A 16,035-nucleotide genomic window follows, 5' to 3' on the forward strand; every position below is an offset into this window, starting at 1 on the left:
GAAAATAATCCATCTTGGCCACAAAAACGATAAATATTACTAATAAAAATAGCTTTGGAAAACTATTCAGTTTGCTCCCTTCGGGGATTTTTTACACAGTATGAGAAAAATGTACAAGGATGTAAAATAAATGTTCCTTTGTATCTTTCCATAACTTACCTAACCCATCCCATGCTATCCCAGCAAATTTATGATCTTCTTCCTTTTTACTATCATAAATATGGCTTCTGTAAACAAACAAACAAAACCCTTCTTTTGCCTCTTTCAAAAATAAAGTCACTCAGACTTGCCCAGCTGTTGAAGGTTCCTTTGCCTTCCAGAAAAGACTCAAATCTGATCAATGTTATTCTGTCAAAATTCCATTAAAAATTTAGTTAGGATATACTAGAACCCCACTCAAAGTCCACCGATTTCTTCAAACTCACCTGTGCCAACACCGGATGTTTCATATCAATTAAAAGTGGCCTTTTGCCTACTGGCAATAAACATGTAAGAGTATAAACAGAAAAAATATAAAGAAGCTACAAAGATGTCTTTAGAAAGCAACTAGCACAAACTTATTCCCACCATAATTCAGTATAATTTCTCACATTCTTTCAGTCTTCAGTGCTCCCAAAGCTTAAGACCATTTTAGAGATCTTATAGAGGTACAGTGTGAAGAGAGTGAAATATAACTGAAAATATACAGAAATTCACATAAAGCTAATATTTCTGAGCCAAAAAAGGTGTAGTTTGCAGTGAGTTATCAAAGGTGGATGTATAATAAATTTACTTAGTTGTTGGAAAAAAGTAGCTAAAACACGTATATTCCAACAAGATGGGTATATTTCTTTAAGAAATGAACAGTCATTTTCACTAAACTTCTTGTAACATATCGTGAGCTATTATTTCTTCTACATTATTTGATTTTTTCCAACATAAATGTATTGCAAACCGTTACACTGTATTTTCTCTGCTTATTAATTAAAATAAAATAAATTTTTTAAAACATGGATTTGGTTTTATTTGTTCAAGTGGAAAGGCAAAGAAGAAATAATGCCTCAGTTAAAAGGGTAAGTGATATTTTGCCACATGAAGTATTTCAGAGATAACATGAGCATTCTTAACTCAGAGCCTCAATGGTTTATAAATTATGTTGCATAAGGTGGCTGAGATTATTAGCTCAATATACTTAACACTGATTTTCAAGGTCCACACATATTATTTTTTTTTTAAAAGCCTCTAGAAAAAAAAAAAGCCATCATCATTAAGCAAAGTAAGTTGTTGAGAGAAGTTGTTTTTGAGAAGTTAAAGGAAACTCCTTTTCTTCTGTGACAGGTTAGGCAGGCACTTGTGGATGGTGTGGTATATGCATTTTTTTAATAACCAAAGATATGTTGCCATTAATCTGCAAGACGCAGAGTTGCTAAATGCCCTCAATTTCAGCTACCTTTAACTCAGAATTTTACCTGATGAGTTCAGCGACTTCAGGATTAGGCCCCAGAATTATGTATGACTAAAACGTAAAAGTAAGAAGCTGGTTGGGGAAAAAAAAAAGGTAACTTAAGCAAACTTTATTTTCTTTTCAAGCAATATTCCTATCTCAGTTTCATGATTACTTCTTTGACGTTGCTTTTTTTCCTCACAATAATTTTATATAATTGACTAGCTAAATAAGCAAACAAATAAAAACCCTACACACTTGTAAGCAAAAAAATTGGCAAAGTGGAAAAAATTTTCAAAAATTGTTTTCTGCAAGTAGTTCGCTCAGAAACAACGTACTGTCTTAAATAACTCTGGCAATTCAGGTTTTGTGGTAGCATCAACTTCAACCCAAAAAACCACTTAAAATCTTTCATGATTAAAGATACTTTGTAAAATAAGTTAAATTTAAAACCAAGATTTCTCTGCTACTGCAAGATGAGGCTCTGGTATACTTGGATTTGATTTCTGACACTCAATATTGAAATGACTTGAAAATGAATGTTTCCATTTTAAAACACACGGTATATTTATTCATCTACACTGGACAACACTCTGTTGTATCAAGTTTCCAAACTAACCTACAAAGCAGCAATCAAGTACCTAAGCATTAGGTAGAGTGAAAAAAGTTGTAACAACTTTTAGAAAAATGTGGCTTGCTGTTCTACAGTGAGATTCCTGAATATATTTCAAACATGGACCATTTTTAAAATTAGTTTTCTTTTTTAATAGATATTAAAAACAAATTACTGTTTAAATATGAGAGGATAGAATTCCTTTGTTTGGAATTGATGTCCTTAAATCAATTAATCCCTTCTGTCTCGTTTCATATAAATAATAATGATTATTAAAGCTATGGTAATGTAAAAATGTCCTAATCAATATCCAAGACTCCCTCTAACAGACTGCAGTATTTCCATACAATTTGTCTCTGAGGAGTACAGAATCATCACAGAATTTTTCGTTCTGCAACTAGCCTTCTCCTCTACTGCTAATGTTCAAACCCCTCTTTACTCTTCTTTTCCTATTTCCGTTTTTTAATGACACTCCCTAGTACCTCTCCTGACTACAATTCTCTTTCACCACTAGCATCCCTAAAATCCTTCTCCATCCAACAAAAAGATTCATTCCATTTTCTCCTCCTTGCCTTCCAGTTTCTTTTCAGCACAGTATTTCACACTCATGTCTGGCAACTTCATATCTCTTCTCCATCAGCAGTGGCATCTTTAGAGCATAGGGAGACACGTGAATTGCCTTTTGTGAAAGTCATACCTCAGAAATCTCATTTTCATCACCCACTTTTCACCAAATAGCTCCATGTTTCTTTTTTTCCTCTCTCTCTCCATTAATCTTTTGCACACTTCGGCCTTTTCATCCAATACTGCCTTTTCCTCCATCCTCATTCCTTGTCAATCCCACTTAAATTCCTTCCTGAGTCTCAACAGATTTAACCCTGACAAATCCAACAACGCTACCCCTTGGAAAAAAGTGCCTATTTTCTATTCCCCTCTTCAGTGTTTTATGAGGTCCAGAATCTCCTGAACACCTTCTACATGTTGGCTCTCTTTTTCACTACTCTCTCTGGTGCGTGATTCTCTCTCTTTCTCACAGTTTCACTGGTTATTCACCATTACTCAACCTCCTTGGTCACTGAACTTCTCACTCTACAATGCATTTTTAAAACCTTTATTCACAACCATGACTACCAATATTTTCATGCCATTAAACTACCTTCCAAGAAAAGGTACATCATTCTCTGTCTGCTGAACATCTTAGTTCATCTTGACATCACTTTGTGAATGTTTAAGTGGCAACTCAAATTCAACATGAAGAAAGTTGTTCCTGATTTTCTTACCTGGATACCATATCTCCTCAATTTCCCTGGAAGATCTAATCTCTTTTAACCATTCATCATAAGAAAAATGTTGTTACATGCATCACAATGTGTCATGTCACTTCTGCCACATATTGTAAAACACACTGTAATAAATCCAATCAATAACCCGTTGCCAGTATTATTACTTTGATGTCTTTTCCCTCTTTGTTTCCTTGATAATGGTTCTTTACTTTTAGGGTCCACTGTCACCTCATTTTGTCTTCTTTAACAGTTGTATTTTTCCAATGACTTAAATATATATTCTTCCAGTAATAGCAATTACAGATCACTCACTTAATCCTCAAGCGCACCTGTGTTTTTCTCACATAAAGACAAACAAAGTCAAAACCAACAAAACCACCACTCCCTTTTCCATAACACATATGGACATACAATAAACTATTATTTAAAAATGAGAAAAAAAAGGAGACAAGTAGCAATTGAGTTTGCACACTGCCTTACTTTTGTTTATCGGTATAAACCTCTTACCAACTTGACACCAAAGGATTCATTTTCAGACATAAACACATTTGTTTCAGAAGGACAACAATCAAAACTGAAGTTTGGTTTATACACGCAGACACACAGCAGCACACATTAGCACAGCCCTGCCTTGCTCTCCTACCTCAATGCAATAGACAAGAAACAACAGTGACCTGTCTAGGGTACAGAACACATTCCTACACCCCTGCCAACTCCTACCCATTTTGGCACCACACTTTCACCCACATCAAATATCAAAATCAACCAGGCATTTGCACGTATCTGAGAAGTGCCAATGGCTGACATGCAATGCTTTCTGCTGCCTAAACCAGGTGTCCCTACTTCTGAAAAATCACTCAGGCTCTTGAAGGTGGTCTTGAATATAAGCCAGTCCTCCCGTTATGAGGGCAGGAACACACTACCTGTACTAGTTGTGCTTTTGCAAGCCCTGATGAAACAGCCGCTATAAAAGTCACAGCAGCGTACTCTGGCCACATCAACAAGATGAAGTTTGCTTACAGGTCTCAGGCTCAATCTGCTCTCTAAACGAGACCACAGACCTGCATACTGGTGAGGACAAAGAAACAGGCTAGGGAGCTAGGATACAGTGCCATTTATATGCTCTTACCAGGGTATGTGCTGATCACAGCAGCTACATTCACCAGGAGCTCTTAGTGTCCTTAAAAAGCATGGTCTATGATTATACAATGAATTAGATTTTTTCAGAATATTTCACTCTTTGTATGTGAAATACAAAGCTAGCACAGCACTTTCTAATTTGGCCATCCTATCCCAACATTAATAAAATGTATTACACCAAAAATTAAATATAAATGAAGTTTTAGCGCTGATTACAGGTGACTGCTTTGAGCACAAAACAGTCACAAGCCAAATCTGGAAATCATACATATACATGGTAAAAAGTGAAATAGTAACCATAAAGGCATTTTTTTTAAAACCCTTATGTTGCTTAATCTGAATGAAAGTTACACACATCGAATTATCTAAGAGTGCTTTGTTTAAACTAGTAGAGCTTAGAATGATTATACAAATTCAGAAATTCTGTTAAATTAGAATTTCATAATAAGTTTGTGGGCATACTTCGACACACGGAGACACACTGTATATGTATTTCCGGATAATGTGTTAAATACATAGGTAGTCAAATCCAACTCCAAATCTAGTTCTCTGTCTCATGAGAAATTTAGAACTTGGTTCGAGGAAGGCAGCTGTTCCATGGATGTATCTGATTTCAGTCTGTGTAGTATCACTGCAGTCATACATTAAATAAAACACAGCTGGACAATGCTCCACCAATTTCCCCAGCCTCTCTGCTAACTGTTTAGCACTAACATCTGTTGAAAACAAACTCTAGGAAATAGGGAAATAATAAAAAAAACCCTTTATTTTAAAATATTTTGCACTGGAAGTTCTACTTATTCATAAAGATAGCCTCACATATATTCAATTAGGTTTTAATTATGAGATTTATACCTGAGTTGAAAGAAACTTGCTCACTGAAGGCTGTCTTACAAAAAATATAATATTATTACAAATACTTTTCATTTCACATGATTGGTTTAGTCCTGTACCTTGTGCCAAGAGACGGTGTAGTTGTGCAGTTTATCTTTTTATTGATAATAAAATAACCTTTTTGATTTATAATCTTATTACGAATTTTCTACAAATGCCATGCAATTGTTTTTTAATTAAAGTTAATTAGACTTATGAGATGTTGTTTAGAAACTGAGAGCAGTCTGTAGTGTATTATGGCCAACTATTTAAGCACATTTAAAACTGTATCCTCACAGAAGTGCACCTTTTAATGGAAGCAGCCATGAAACAATTGTTCTCTATGTAGAAATAGTTTGTTCTTTATCAGACTTCCTCTGAGTCAAGTGTATGTAACCTCCTGTTACATACAAAAGCTATGCTTCACTATAATTTATCTTCTTTTTTTTAGCTTCTCAATTTCTAACACATTAATGAGGATTTTTTTTTAATTAAAAATATGAGTATATTTCTTAATGTCATAAAACTGAGCACATTTCAAAACAAATCACTCTTATTCAATTGAGTAAAAAAAATCAAAATACTTTTCTGTCTGTTTGTCTTTGGTAAGTTTATTTTTTCTACATTAAACAGTTATGAAAAAGGTTACACACAAGCACCGCACAACATTAAACTATTGGTTTCCTAGGCCAATATCCACCTTCTGATCGTGGTCAGTGACACAGGAACACATGAAAATCCCACAACTCTTAAACGAGAAGAATTTGTTACCCATCTTCTGCATTAGACCTCTGGAAAAGTTAGAAATTTGGTAATATTTAAAATGAGAGCAGGAAAAAATAAGAAATAGAAGAAAAGTTAACTTTACTATAGTAATGAGGAGAAATGAGAAGGTAAATATATATTTCAAAAGTTTAAAAATTCCCAATCATTATTTTAGTTTTGAGATTTTGTATTGTCTGAAACGACCATTTCATTAAAAAAACCCCTAATTCTAGTTTCCTTTTCCATTAAAAAACCCCCAAACCTAAAAACCCAACCCAGCTAGCTCTTAGTACACTATTTTCTAAAATTCACTTCACATCATTCTTTATGAATACCCCAAAACAGAAAGCTTTCTGAAAGTTATGAATTGATGAGAAAAATGAAGCCTGCAAGAGATATATCCAAATATGAAGCTGGAAGGGGGCAAAGGGCCCATAAATTAAGCCAAGAAATATAGCAAGCATATGCAGACATAAAGTGCCTAATCTTCATTCAGTATTTTCCACAGATCAGAAGTCATTATTTCCTACCTTTATTGTCCTTAAATAAATCCACTTGATCAAGCTGTAACAGCTTTCCTTTCGTAAGTATTTCAAAATATGGGAATTTCAGGCATCTCTAATAAAACAAACTTAATGACCAAGAGTTGTACAGAAATATACTTTTCATTGCTTTTATGAAATTCACAGTATAAACCTGCTGTTCATCTCCTCACTAGCTTCAAGAAACAGTGACATACTATGAACCACAATGAGAAACATCTGGACGTAAAACTAGCTTCCTAATACACACATCAAGCACAAAATTCTTTTCGTAATTTACAAACCCTATCAGGCTCTAGACCAATGAAGTGTTCAGCTTGCTTGAGCAGCGCATATACTACAGTACCTAAAAGTCATTTTTCTGATAAGTCAGACCACTCTGGAGCTCATTTCTTAGAACGAAACGTAGCATCTGTACTTTTAACTTTTTGCCTCTGCATAAAAGGAAAATTTTCCCTAAAATAACAAAGCTAGCTCAAGAAGGCTCTTCTATTTCTGTTTCATTATTTTTCATTATTTTATCTTTCTATTTCTGTAACATTATTAATGTAACATTAATATTAATAACACTACAATATTAATAAAGCCAATCATGTTGCTATAATACCTACTCTTTTCTTCTCAAATTGTCATTTTAAAATTATTTCTGTAAGCTCTACTGTTATTCTTCTAAATAGTAAATCAAAGAAAGATATATAATCCTTGTGGGATAAGCCTTCTTCCTTTAACCATAAATGAATCCAAAGTAAAATGGTTTATGCTGTTTTCACTGGGGTGTGAACAGACTTCAAGATTTAGAATTGCCTTTCATCTCTATACTAGATAGTGCAAACATTTAGATAATTCTTAACTATAAACTGTTTATTACATAAGAGAGAAATGCACTTAGAAATACAGCAGGGCACATTTTCTTTTAGCATATGATTGGCAGATTCTTTACTGCAGCTAGCTTCAGGGTATAGATAGTGATGTACCAGATAAACCAGACATATACAAAAAGGAGTAATATATGAATCTGCTAATATTTGCTGCTGGCAAGCTTGTGTGTGATTTCCAGTTTCTGGAGCAGAGGTCTGGCACATATGGATATGGAAAACTTACCTTAAGTTTGAAAGGGGAATATAGTATATTTGGATATCTTTCATCTTGTATTTACACAAGAAATTTCCAGATGTAGCCAGACTGCCCTCTTCAAAGCATAAAGCATGTTACATACTGGGGGAAACTGGAAGACTTGCCTACTGTTTAGCTGTAGTAGTGATATTCAGCAAATTTAAGAATAGTCATTCTAAACTGCTTCTATTAAATATTGACATTTCACTGGAATAATTTTAATGCTGTGAAGATATCAATATAAACCCCAAATTCTAGATAAGCAAAACCAAAACAAAATATACAAATAGACAAGTGAATATTCCATGTCCAAAATAATGAATAAGATCTAGCTGGTGTGAAAAGAGCATAATCCTGGAATGCTCTGATAGACCAGATGCCAAAGACATACTATGATCTTTGCCTGTTAGAAACTGTATCTAAAAAGGCATATGCACACTAGTAAAGCTTTCTAGTAGACATACATTTCAAGAATTTATTACTGAGAGCTATGTCTTTTGCATGTCAGCATATGCAAAAAGCATCCCCTAACTGTGCAAAGATCCAATAATCTCATCTTCCCAAAGCCTGGGTATAAGTCCCCTCAGAGGACCTTCCAATTAATGGAGAAAATATTTACAGCAAGTCTCAGATCTTACTACTGGTTTTCATTACTCTGTCTTGGCAGCATCAGCTGTAAAATCCATCAAGAACAGCAAAATAAAGTTTACAAAAAAATTTCCAAATAAGATCTGGGCTTGGATTCCCACTCCAAAACAAAAGGGTCACCCTATTTTGGCAAAAAAAAAAAAAAGTATCTTACTTTTCGCATTATCTAAATCTGTGTCCTTAGTTGTAGAGTATTTCTTCAAAATGGCTCTAATAATTGTAAAACTTTTCATCTCCAAAAACTCTACCTTAAAACTTCATACTGCACACCACAAAACGAAAGCTTACAAAAAACCTTTCAAAGCAAACAATCACTAAATATAGAAATGTATTTATCTTACAGCTATAAATCATGCAATTATTTGGAAAATACTTTTAACATGAGTATTTGTAATAAAAATTTACAGAGCTTAGATCTGCTTAACTTCAGTGCATACTGTGACATCCCACTTTTCTTCCCCTTATATTTTGAGGATAGGACAGCTTAAGGGCATGTGGAAAACAGTTTATTGGGATTATCACTTGATCACACCATTTTCGGGGATATTCATGTGGGCAGTATATTAGTATTGTGTTGGATTTCATTATTATTGTGCATTTTAAGTTCTGTAAAATCATTCTGAGCTTTAGCTAAGTAATTTAAAACTAATTAAAATATATAAATTATTCTATCAATTTAAAATCAAAATAAGGTTTTAAAACCAGGAAAAAAGAAACACTAGCAAAGCATTAGTTCAGTAACGCTGTAGTAGATGCTCACTTTTGAGCAGGAAATAGCTGAAGAATGGAGTTAAACATACCACTAGGTCATTTATGAAACAAGAAAGTAAAAAAACAGAAGTTATATATAACATTAGCTATAAAAATCCTTCCCTGAGCACTGAATCAATTTGTGATTAATTACAATGAAATTACGTTGAAAATCATAAAACATTGCATCTTTCCTGTTCAGATTTACACTACATAGAAAGATAAACCTATTACAGATATGTCTGTCAAAGCTAATTCTTTACTACTCACAGTGCAGCCATTAGATAGCTAAAAGCTTATAAAAATTACTCAAGGTTTCTAAACAGACACAATTTAATATAGCTGGAAAAAACCCAAGATTTTCGGTGTACAAGCTGTTTTCTTAAAGGCATTTAAAGACATCACCACTCCTTACAACTCTGCCCCCCCAACTCTGCCTCTTATCAGTATTTTTGTATCACAGTTGCAATGGTATACCATAAAATACGTGATGTGTGAAACTGAGAAAAATTATTCAGGCTGCCATATGCAGAGAAGTTGTTTATGCAATCCTGGGCTGAATGCACCCAGGAAAACCTGGAGGGAAAATTCACATTAAGAGTAGCCTCATCAGGTGGTTTGAAAGACTACGAAAGGCTAACTAAGTAGTTTAGCTGTCTCATCCTAATAAATCCTATTTGTAATCAATGAAAAACACCTTGACCCTTTCCTGTTTAGTGTGGAAAATGAGGGGAGCTTTTTTGATCATTAAAGAGATTTCTACCGATTTTAACTCACAATACATTTTTAAGCTACCCACCAAGTGTACTAATAGTCTTTACAAAAATGACTTCAGTCTTTCCATATCTCTATGAATGAGATACTCCCACTTCTAACAGGAAAACTGGGCACACAAAGGTTTACTGATTGCAAGACACACTTCATTCTTGTTACTAAAGACTGGCTCCACAGATCAGCTTGTTCAGCAATATGGTACTACTGGTCTTGCAAAAAGCTCTGAATGGGCAAGCACAGGCAACATGAGGAATTTGAACCTATTTGAACTGCAGGTAAATCTAGGGGTTTTACTGCACTGCCCTGTGAATCAATAATTTTCAGGGTCTTGTCTTATTTTGACCACTAACGCTCTCCAACTCTCCATATTTGCCTGACAGTTCTCCACAACTCAGAAAATTTAAATTGAGAGAGTTCTAATGTGTTATGTTATGATTGACTATTTCACACTATTGTTTCCACTATTCATTGGAAGTTTGAAGGAAGTTATTTTTTATGTCCTTTGAAGCTGTTATTTTAAGCCAAGTTGACAGTGTTCATAATATTTCAAACAAGCTGACAGATCGTTAAGCTAATGTGCACTGTAAATGCACATGTACATGAACCTTAAAGAAAAACCATGCACTGACAAAATAACATACGTGAGAAAATAACACAGATTTATGACAAAATGAAAAAATCCTCTGAGGCAGGTGATTATAATGGATCATGATCATGCTGAGGAAGTTTGGAGAAAGGCAAGGCAGAGTCGGAATGCATTTGGCTAACTTCAGCATTAGCAAGTTATCAACGTCAGTGTCATGAAGGCAAAAAAAGTCTTCCTCCAGAAGTTCCAAAAGTGTTTTTACTCTCACTACATACAGCTGGGAGATTTGGAATTGCACCAAAAAACAGTGGAAGCAGAAAACTGAATGAGACACTCATGGCGTGCCTTACTAGTCAGAACTAAAGAAGGGAATTGATCACACACCAAAATCACTCCCTAGGCATAACATAATTGAAAAAAAGCAGATACCGAGGTGGCTTTAAGTGGCTTAGAAAAAACAACTAATTCATGACCCTAACTTACAACAAATGGCTACTTTGACTTCAGCAGGGATGATAAAACATGGGATAGAAAAGATCTTGTTTCTTTCTAAATAAAAAAAAAAAAATTCAAAGAATTATTTAATCACACCATTCTGAACCAAATTCTACACTACCTAGCAGCGAACTCAAGTGATGTCACAGGGACGCCACCACACAACAGGTTGATCTTTAATTTGTTTGCCCTTTGATAGACCCATCAGTAGGATTCCGGTAGTCAGGTGTAAAGCTATCAAGTCACATGTGGAGCAGAGGATAATAAACCGATAACCAGCAGTCAGACACTATGGCTACAGTGGCAAGGAAGATTTCTGGGAGCTTCGTCAGGGAGCTTCTGCCACCTTGTAAAGTGGTGCGGTCTTTCTGAGCCCCCAGGCTTCCTACTAGCACTGCAGCAGTGTGCCTGCCTCTAATGAGTGCCCCTTTTGCTCTAGGAAAGGGCATTATCAGACCCTCCTTCCTATCGGGGTATCCACTTCTGTCCCTGCTACTGCTGTTTTCATGACCCTGCTCCTATGGGAAAGCAGGGGCCTTACATTTTCCCTGAAGCAAAGAGAAATTTCCCTCTTTCTGAAGTGGGAATGTGTCTAAAACCTTCATAGACACCAGAATAACAGGGACTATGGACAGTATGTAGTGTGAGCCATAATATCCGGCAAGAACACCTTCCTGGATTTAGTTTGTGCTGTTACCACCATATGCAGGAATAGTGGTATGGGCATCCAACAGCAAGGTCAAAATGTCATTTATATTTTTGCTTAAATGCAAAAATGAATTCAGACAGTCAAAACAGGCCTTTATTGGATCAGCTCTGGCATGACAGCACAGTCAACTAAATTACAGTTAACTTTAAACACCTTCCTGCATGTATCTTTCTTCCTGCTGCATATGTACCAAATCCATAGTCTAAAATAATGATGCCAGAATCACTCCTAACTGATGAAGTGTAAGAAATTATAGCAACTATTTTCTGCTTTCAAACACTAGTGATTTTTGTTACAGACTCAATAGAGCCTTCTCAAGTTAAACGCAAATGCTATCTTAATTTTGACTTGAAACAGAGATGTACTCTAAAACAGCAAAATCTGTGTATACAGCTCTATACTTGTTTCAACAAAGTCAAATAATATTTGCTTTAAGGGGATTAAAAAATTTCTTCCTCAAAAATCAGAAGTTACTATTTCTACTATGTATTTCTTCAAGCAGCTTAACCCTCAGTCTTGATTCTCCACAGCTTTATCTATTTTCCTGCATCACCTACAGTTCGTACCCCCACCACTTTGTCATGACTTAACATTTTCTTGTTCGCCTTTGCAAGCATCTCTGCATCCTGTCAGGCCACTAAGTGCTTTCATCATTCCAGTGCAGGAGTCAATCCCATCCTCCTCTTTCTAAATCCTACTTTGACTACATGTTCCTTTTTAATTTTTTTTTCTTATCACTCCCCCACCCCCCAAATATAAGATGATGGCTTTTTCTTTTTTTAATTATTTCATCAAGATGCCTTGTGAAACGCCTGATTTTAACCATACACAGAGATTTCCAGAGAGTACCACCCGTTTTAGGTAAGAATGCCACTAAAAAAGCAATTTACACTGCTCCTTTACACAAAAATCTTGCACGTTGCTTAATGACACCAACAAAAGCAAAGACAAAAATTCTTTAGGCTTTAAAAGTACAAATCCAAGAACACTATCAACTTCATTTCCACTAGGAAATCACTTCAGTCTTGCATTTTATACAGGGGTCACCAGCTGGAAATTGCACAAGATGCACAGGATAGATCTTTAAAGTATTCATAATCACCTTAAACTGCACTCAATCAGCATTGCAATATGTCATCTTATAGACACACAAAAATTCAAACGGAAAAGCACATGAAAAAGCAGACTACGAAGAGCACTATTGTTAAAACTACACCAGAAAGCTTAATATTTCAATACTGTGTATGTTAAAATAAACAACATACACAGGTGATGAAAGCCAGTCTCTGAAAAATTTATTATTCTGTTAGAACAAGTTTATACTTAGGATGAATTCTCAAGCTTCATGCCATTAGGAAGTTTTACTGGGTTTATAATGGAAATAAAAACAGAAATAAAAATAGATGACAATCCCAAAATACAGGCTGTACTTTGAATATGATCAACGGGCTTTCTTTTCCTTTTACATCTATACATTTCCTCTTGCCTCCAGCAATCAAATTTTATTCAATCTTCATGAAAAGTTCCCTAAATTGCCTGTTTTCCTTTTTAAAATCAGTATTTTGAAAGACGAAACTGAACAGACTAACATAACTTGTATTAGTTCAGTATTATTTCCCCAAAGCCATCCTATTGTACAGCTTTCAAGGGTTTATGATGTCAGTTTGATTCAAAGGATCCTGCACCCCCCTGCCCCATTTCCTCTGTAATCTTACTTTGGCTTCCAAAAAAATTGACTCTAATCTCATTTTCTCCTCCTATGCATGCCATAAGTACTTATTCCATTGAAGTGAAAGGGACTGGGCATCAATTCTTTGGGTAAGATGGGCACAAAGGAGATATGGATGATTATTAGGATGATTAATGTTAAAAGCAGTAAAGCTTTGCCTGGTGAACTTGCACTCAACATTGCAAAATTAAACTCTTGGAACTGCACTGGTTTGTAAACTATACTACACAAAGCAAGAGGAAGCACTGATTGCTCTCAGCTTCGAATTATAAAGTAGTAGCAAGAATTGTATGTATTCTTTGTCAGCTAGATTCATAACTACTGGAAATCCAATTTTAAGTTTAATATGAACGAAGAAAATACAGAGTATATTTCATAATTTTAAATAATTTGAAATCATTCCCATTTTGACTCTTTCTGACCACACTGCATTTACATAAATTGTTCAAATTTGCCTCAGTGTTAATTTTTACACATTGAACAATGTAACAACATTTGGCATTTAATATGCAGTATTACCCTTATCCTCACCCACTTGGATGCTATTCTCCTCTGCCTATTATCTGGATGAATAACGGATTTCAGTATGAAATTTTATGAGTTACTGCTTCATGTATTCAATATCTCAAATAAAATACGGAAGTATGTATTTTTAATTACAAAAGAACCAACAAGAAATTACAGCTTTTTCCACAAGCATTGCGTCTTAAGTGAATAATATTCTAAACATAGGTATGTGGCCAACTTTTATTTTTAAAAAAAACAGAGTTTCCTCGGTGTTTTGAACTGAATAGCAGCACACTGAATGATCGGTTGTAGAGAGGCACAAGAAATATTAAATTTTGCCTATGAGTTATTTAGTTTTCAGGGGAGGGAAAAAAAAAAGTAAGTATAAAAGTACCAAAATTGATTTTATCAGCTTCAACATTCAGCACTTGATATATTAGAAGCATATATTGTTATCAAATACTTGACTTACACTCATATTTCTATCCCAGATCTGGATGGAGCCATCTTGACAGCCAGCTGCAATAAGTTTACCATCTCTGCTGTACGTGCAGGTTGTAGGAATCACCCGTTTACCTTGAACTGATCGTGGTTTAAATACACTTTTGTGCTTTTTTTCATTGTTAACATCCCACGTCCTCACAGTTCTGGGAAAAGGTTTAAATAAAGAGTTGTTTTAGATAAAGTTAATAAATATGAAGTAATTCTTCTTACAATATAATCAAACACCTTTTTCAGCATAAATGGCATATAATATTGTTCAAATAAAGTTGTAATGGCAAAATAGCATTTAAGATATGGTATGGCAGTCATGAAACTAACGTGACAACTTTTCAAGTAAGAAACATCATATTCACTAACCAAGCATGTGAAGGTTTAAAAAAAAAAAAAAAATCAGTTCTTCCCAAATTCTCATGTACATACATAAAATTATTTACAAACGGACAAATGACCAAAGGTTAATACTCAGGTACTACATAGTCTCCACTGTCACTGGAAATCAGGAAGATGAAAGTATTCAGTCCTTTACATAAATGAGACTTCAGGAAACAGGCATAAATGCTTTTACAAATTCATTAACTAAACAGATTGTCTTAATTGTTCTGACATGGCAACAACTGACAAACCTGCTTTTAACTGGCAGTATTGCAGACTGGCTGGCTATTCTTCAGATTTTTCTTTATATTAAAAAGGCATTTTGAACAATTAATTGCAATATTATTGAGTTCTCTTCTACTAATCCTGAAGGTCTTAGAGTTCTGTTGTAAAAGTATTCTTCAAATACTTTACACAGACTCATTTATGTAATATTGTTTTTTCAAGTTGAGTTTTTCCCACATTATTAGCAAAATAAATACAACCTTTTTCTTTTTAATGAAAAAAGAATATCTGCCTGGATCTTCCATGTTTCTTAGATACACAAAAACATCCAAATGAGAGAGAACTGAAACACTGAGATACAGGTGGACTTTTTAAACTCTGTCTTAGACACAAATGTTTTCTGTCCATTTAATATGTTGAGTTCTTTCCAGATAAAAATTCAAAACTCTTCTGGCATTTAATGCAGAGAAGAGTTTCAGGATTTGGCAAAGAAAGGAAGATCATTCATTTAGAAAGAAAAAAATCACTAAGTTCTCAAGAAAACCTCATTTGTTTAGACTATACAAACATTGCCTATGATCCAACAGCATGTAATTCACTGGTCTCTAGCAAAGCAAATACCACTTGAACAAAGGCTGCCATTTCTCCAGAACAAGACAAGACACTGCGGCATAACATTAGGAACTTCCATCAGAGCTACAAGACCAGACAGGCTACAGAGCTGACATATATATAATTCTAGGATGAAACAGACAAGAAAATGAGCTGGAAATAGCTCACAGAAGTTATATTTAATCGCACATTTAATGATAGTAGTGAGAAATCAGTAACTGAAGTAGAATGAATCTCCAGTTGTCCATAATAAAGTCAAGATTAGACTCATTTTTAAAAGCCTTAAATCTCCTATCTGTAAGGCATCACTTCATTGCTCTATTTGGAGCTCTAGCATAAGACATTCAAGTGCTCCCTCAGTAAGTTTGCAGA

General features: G+C 34.7%; 1 protein-coding gene across 1 annotated transcript in view; it reads right to left on the bottom strand.

Moving 5' to 3' along the window:
* Positions 1–14,597, bottom strand: part of WDR70 (WD repeat domain 70) — a gene marked incomplete at its 5' end in the record, with an annotated part of 57,394 nt that extends 42,797 nt beyond the window's left edge. Inside the window, one exon of the mRNA XM_009585869.1 lies at positions 14,423–14,597. Coding sequence (XP_009584164.1) covers positions 14,423–14,597 — 175 coding nt within the window. The remainder of the gene's footprint in view (positions 1–14,422) is intronic.
* Between the last annotated feature and the right edge of the window lie 1,438 nt (positions 14,598–16,035).

The sequence above is a fragment of the Fulmarus glacialis genome, unplaced genomic scaffold (genome assembly GCF_000690835.1).
Source record: "Fulmarus glacialis isolate BGI_N327 unplaced genomic scaffold, ASM69083v1 scaffold5079, whole genome shotgun sequence".
NCBI lineage: Eukaryota > Metazoa > Chordata > Aves > Procellariiformes > Procellariidae > Fulmarus > Fulmarus glacialis.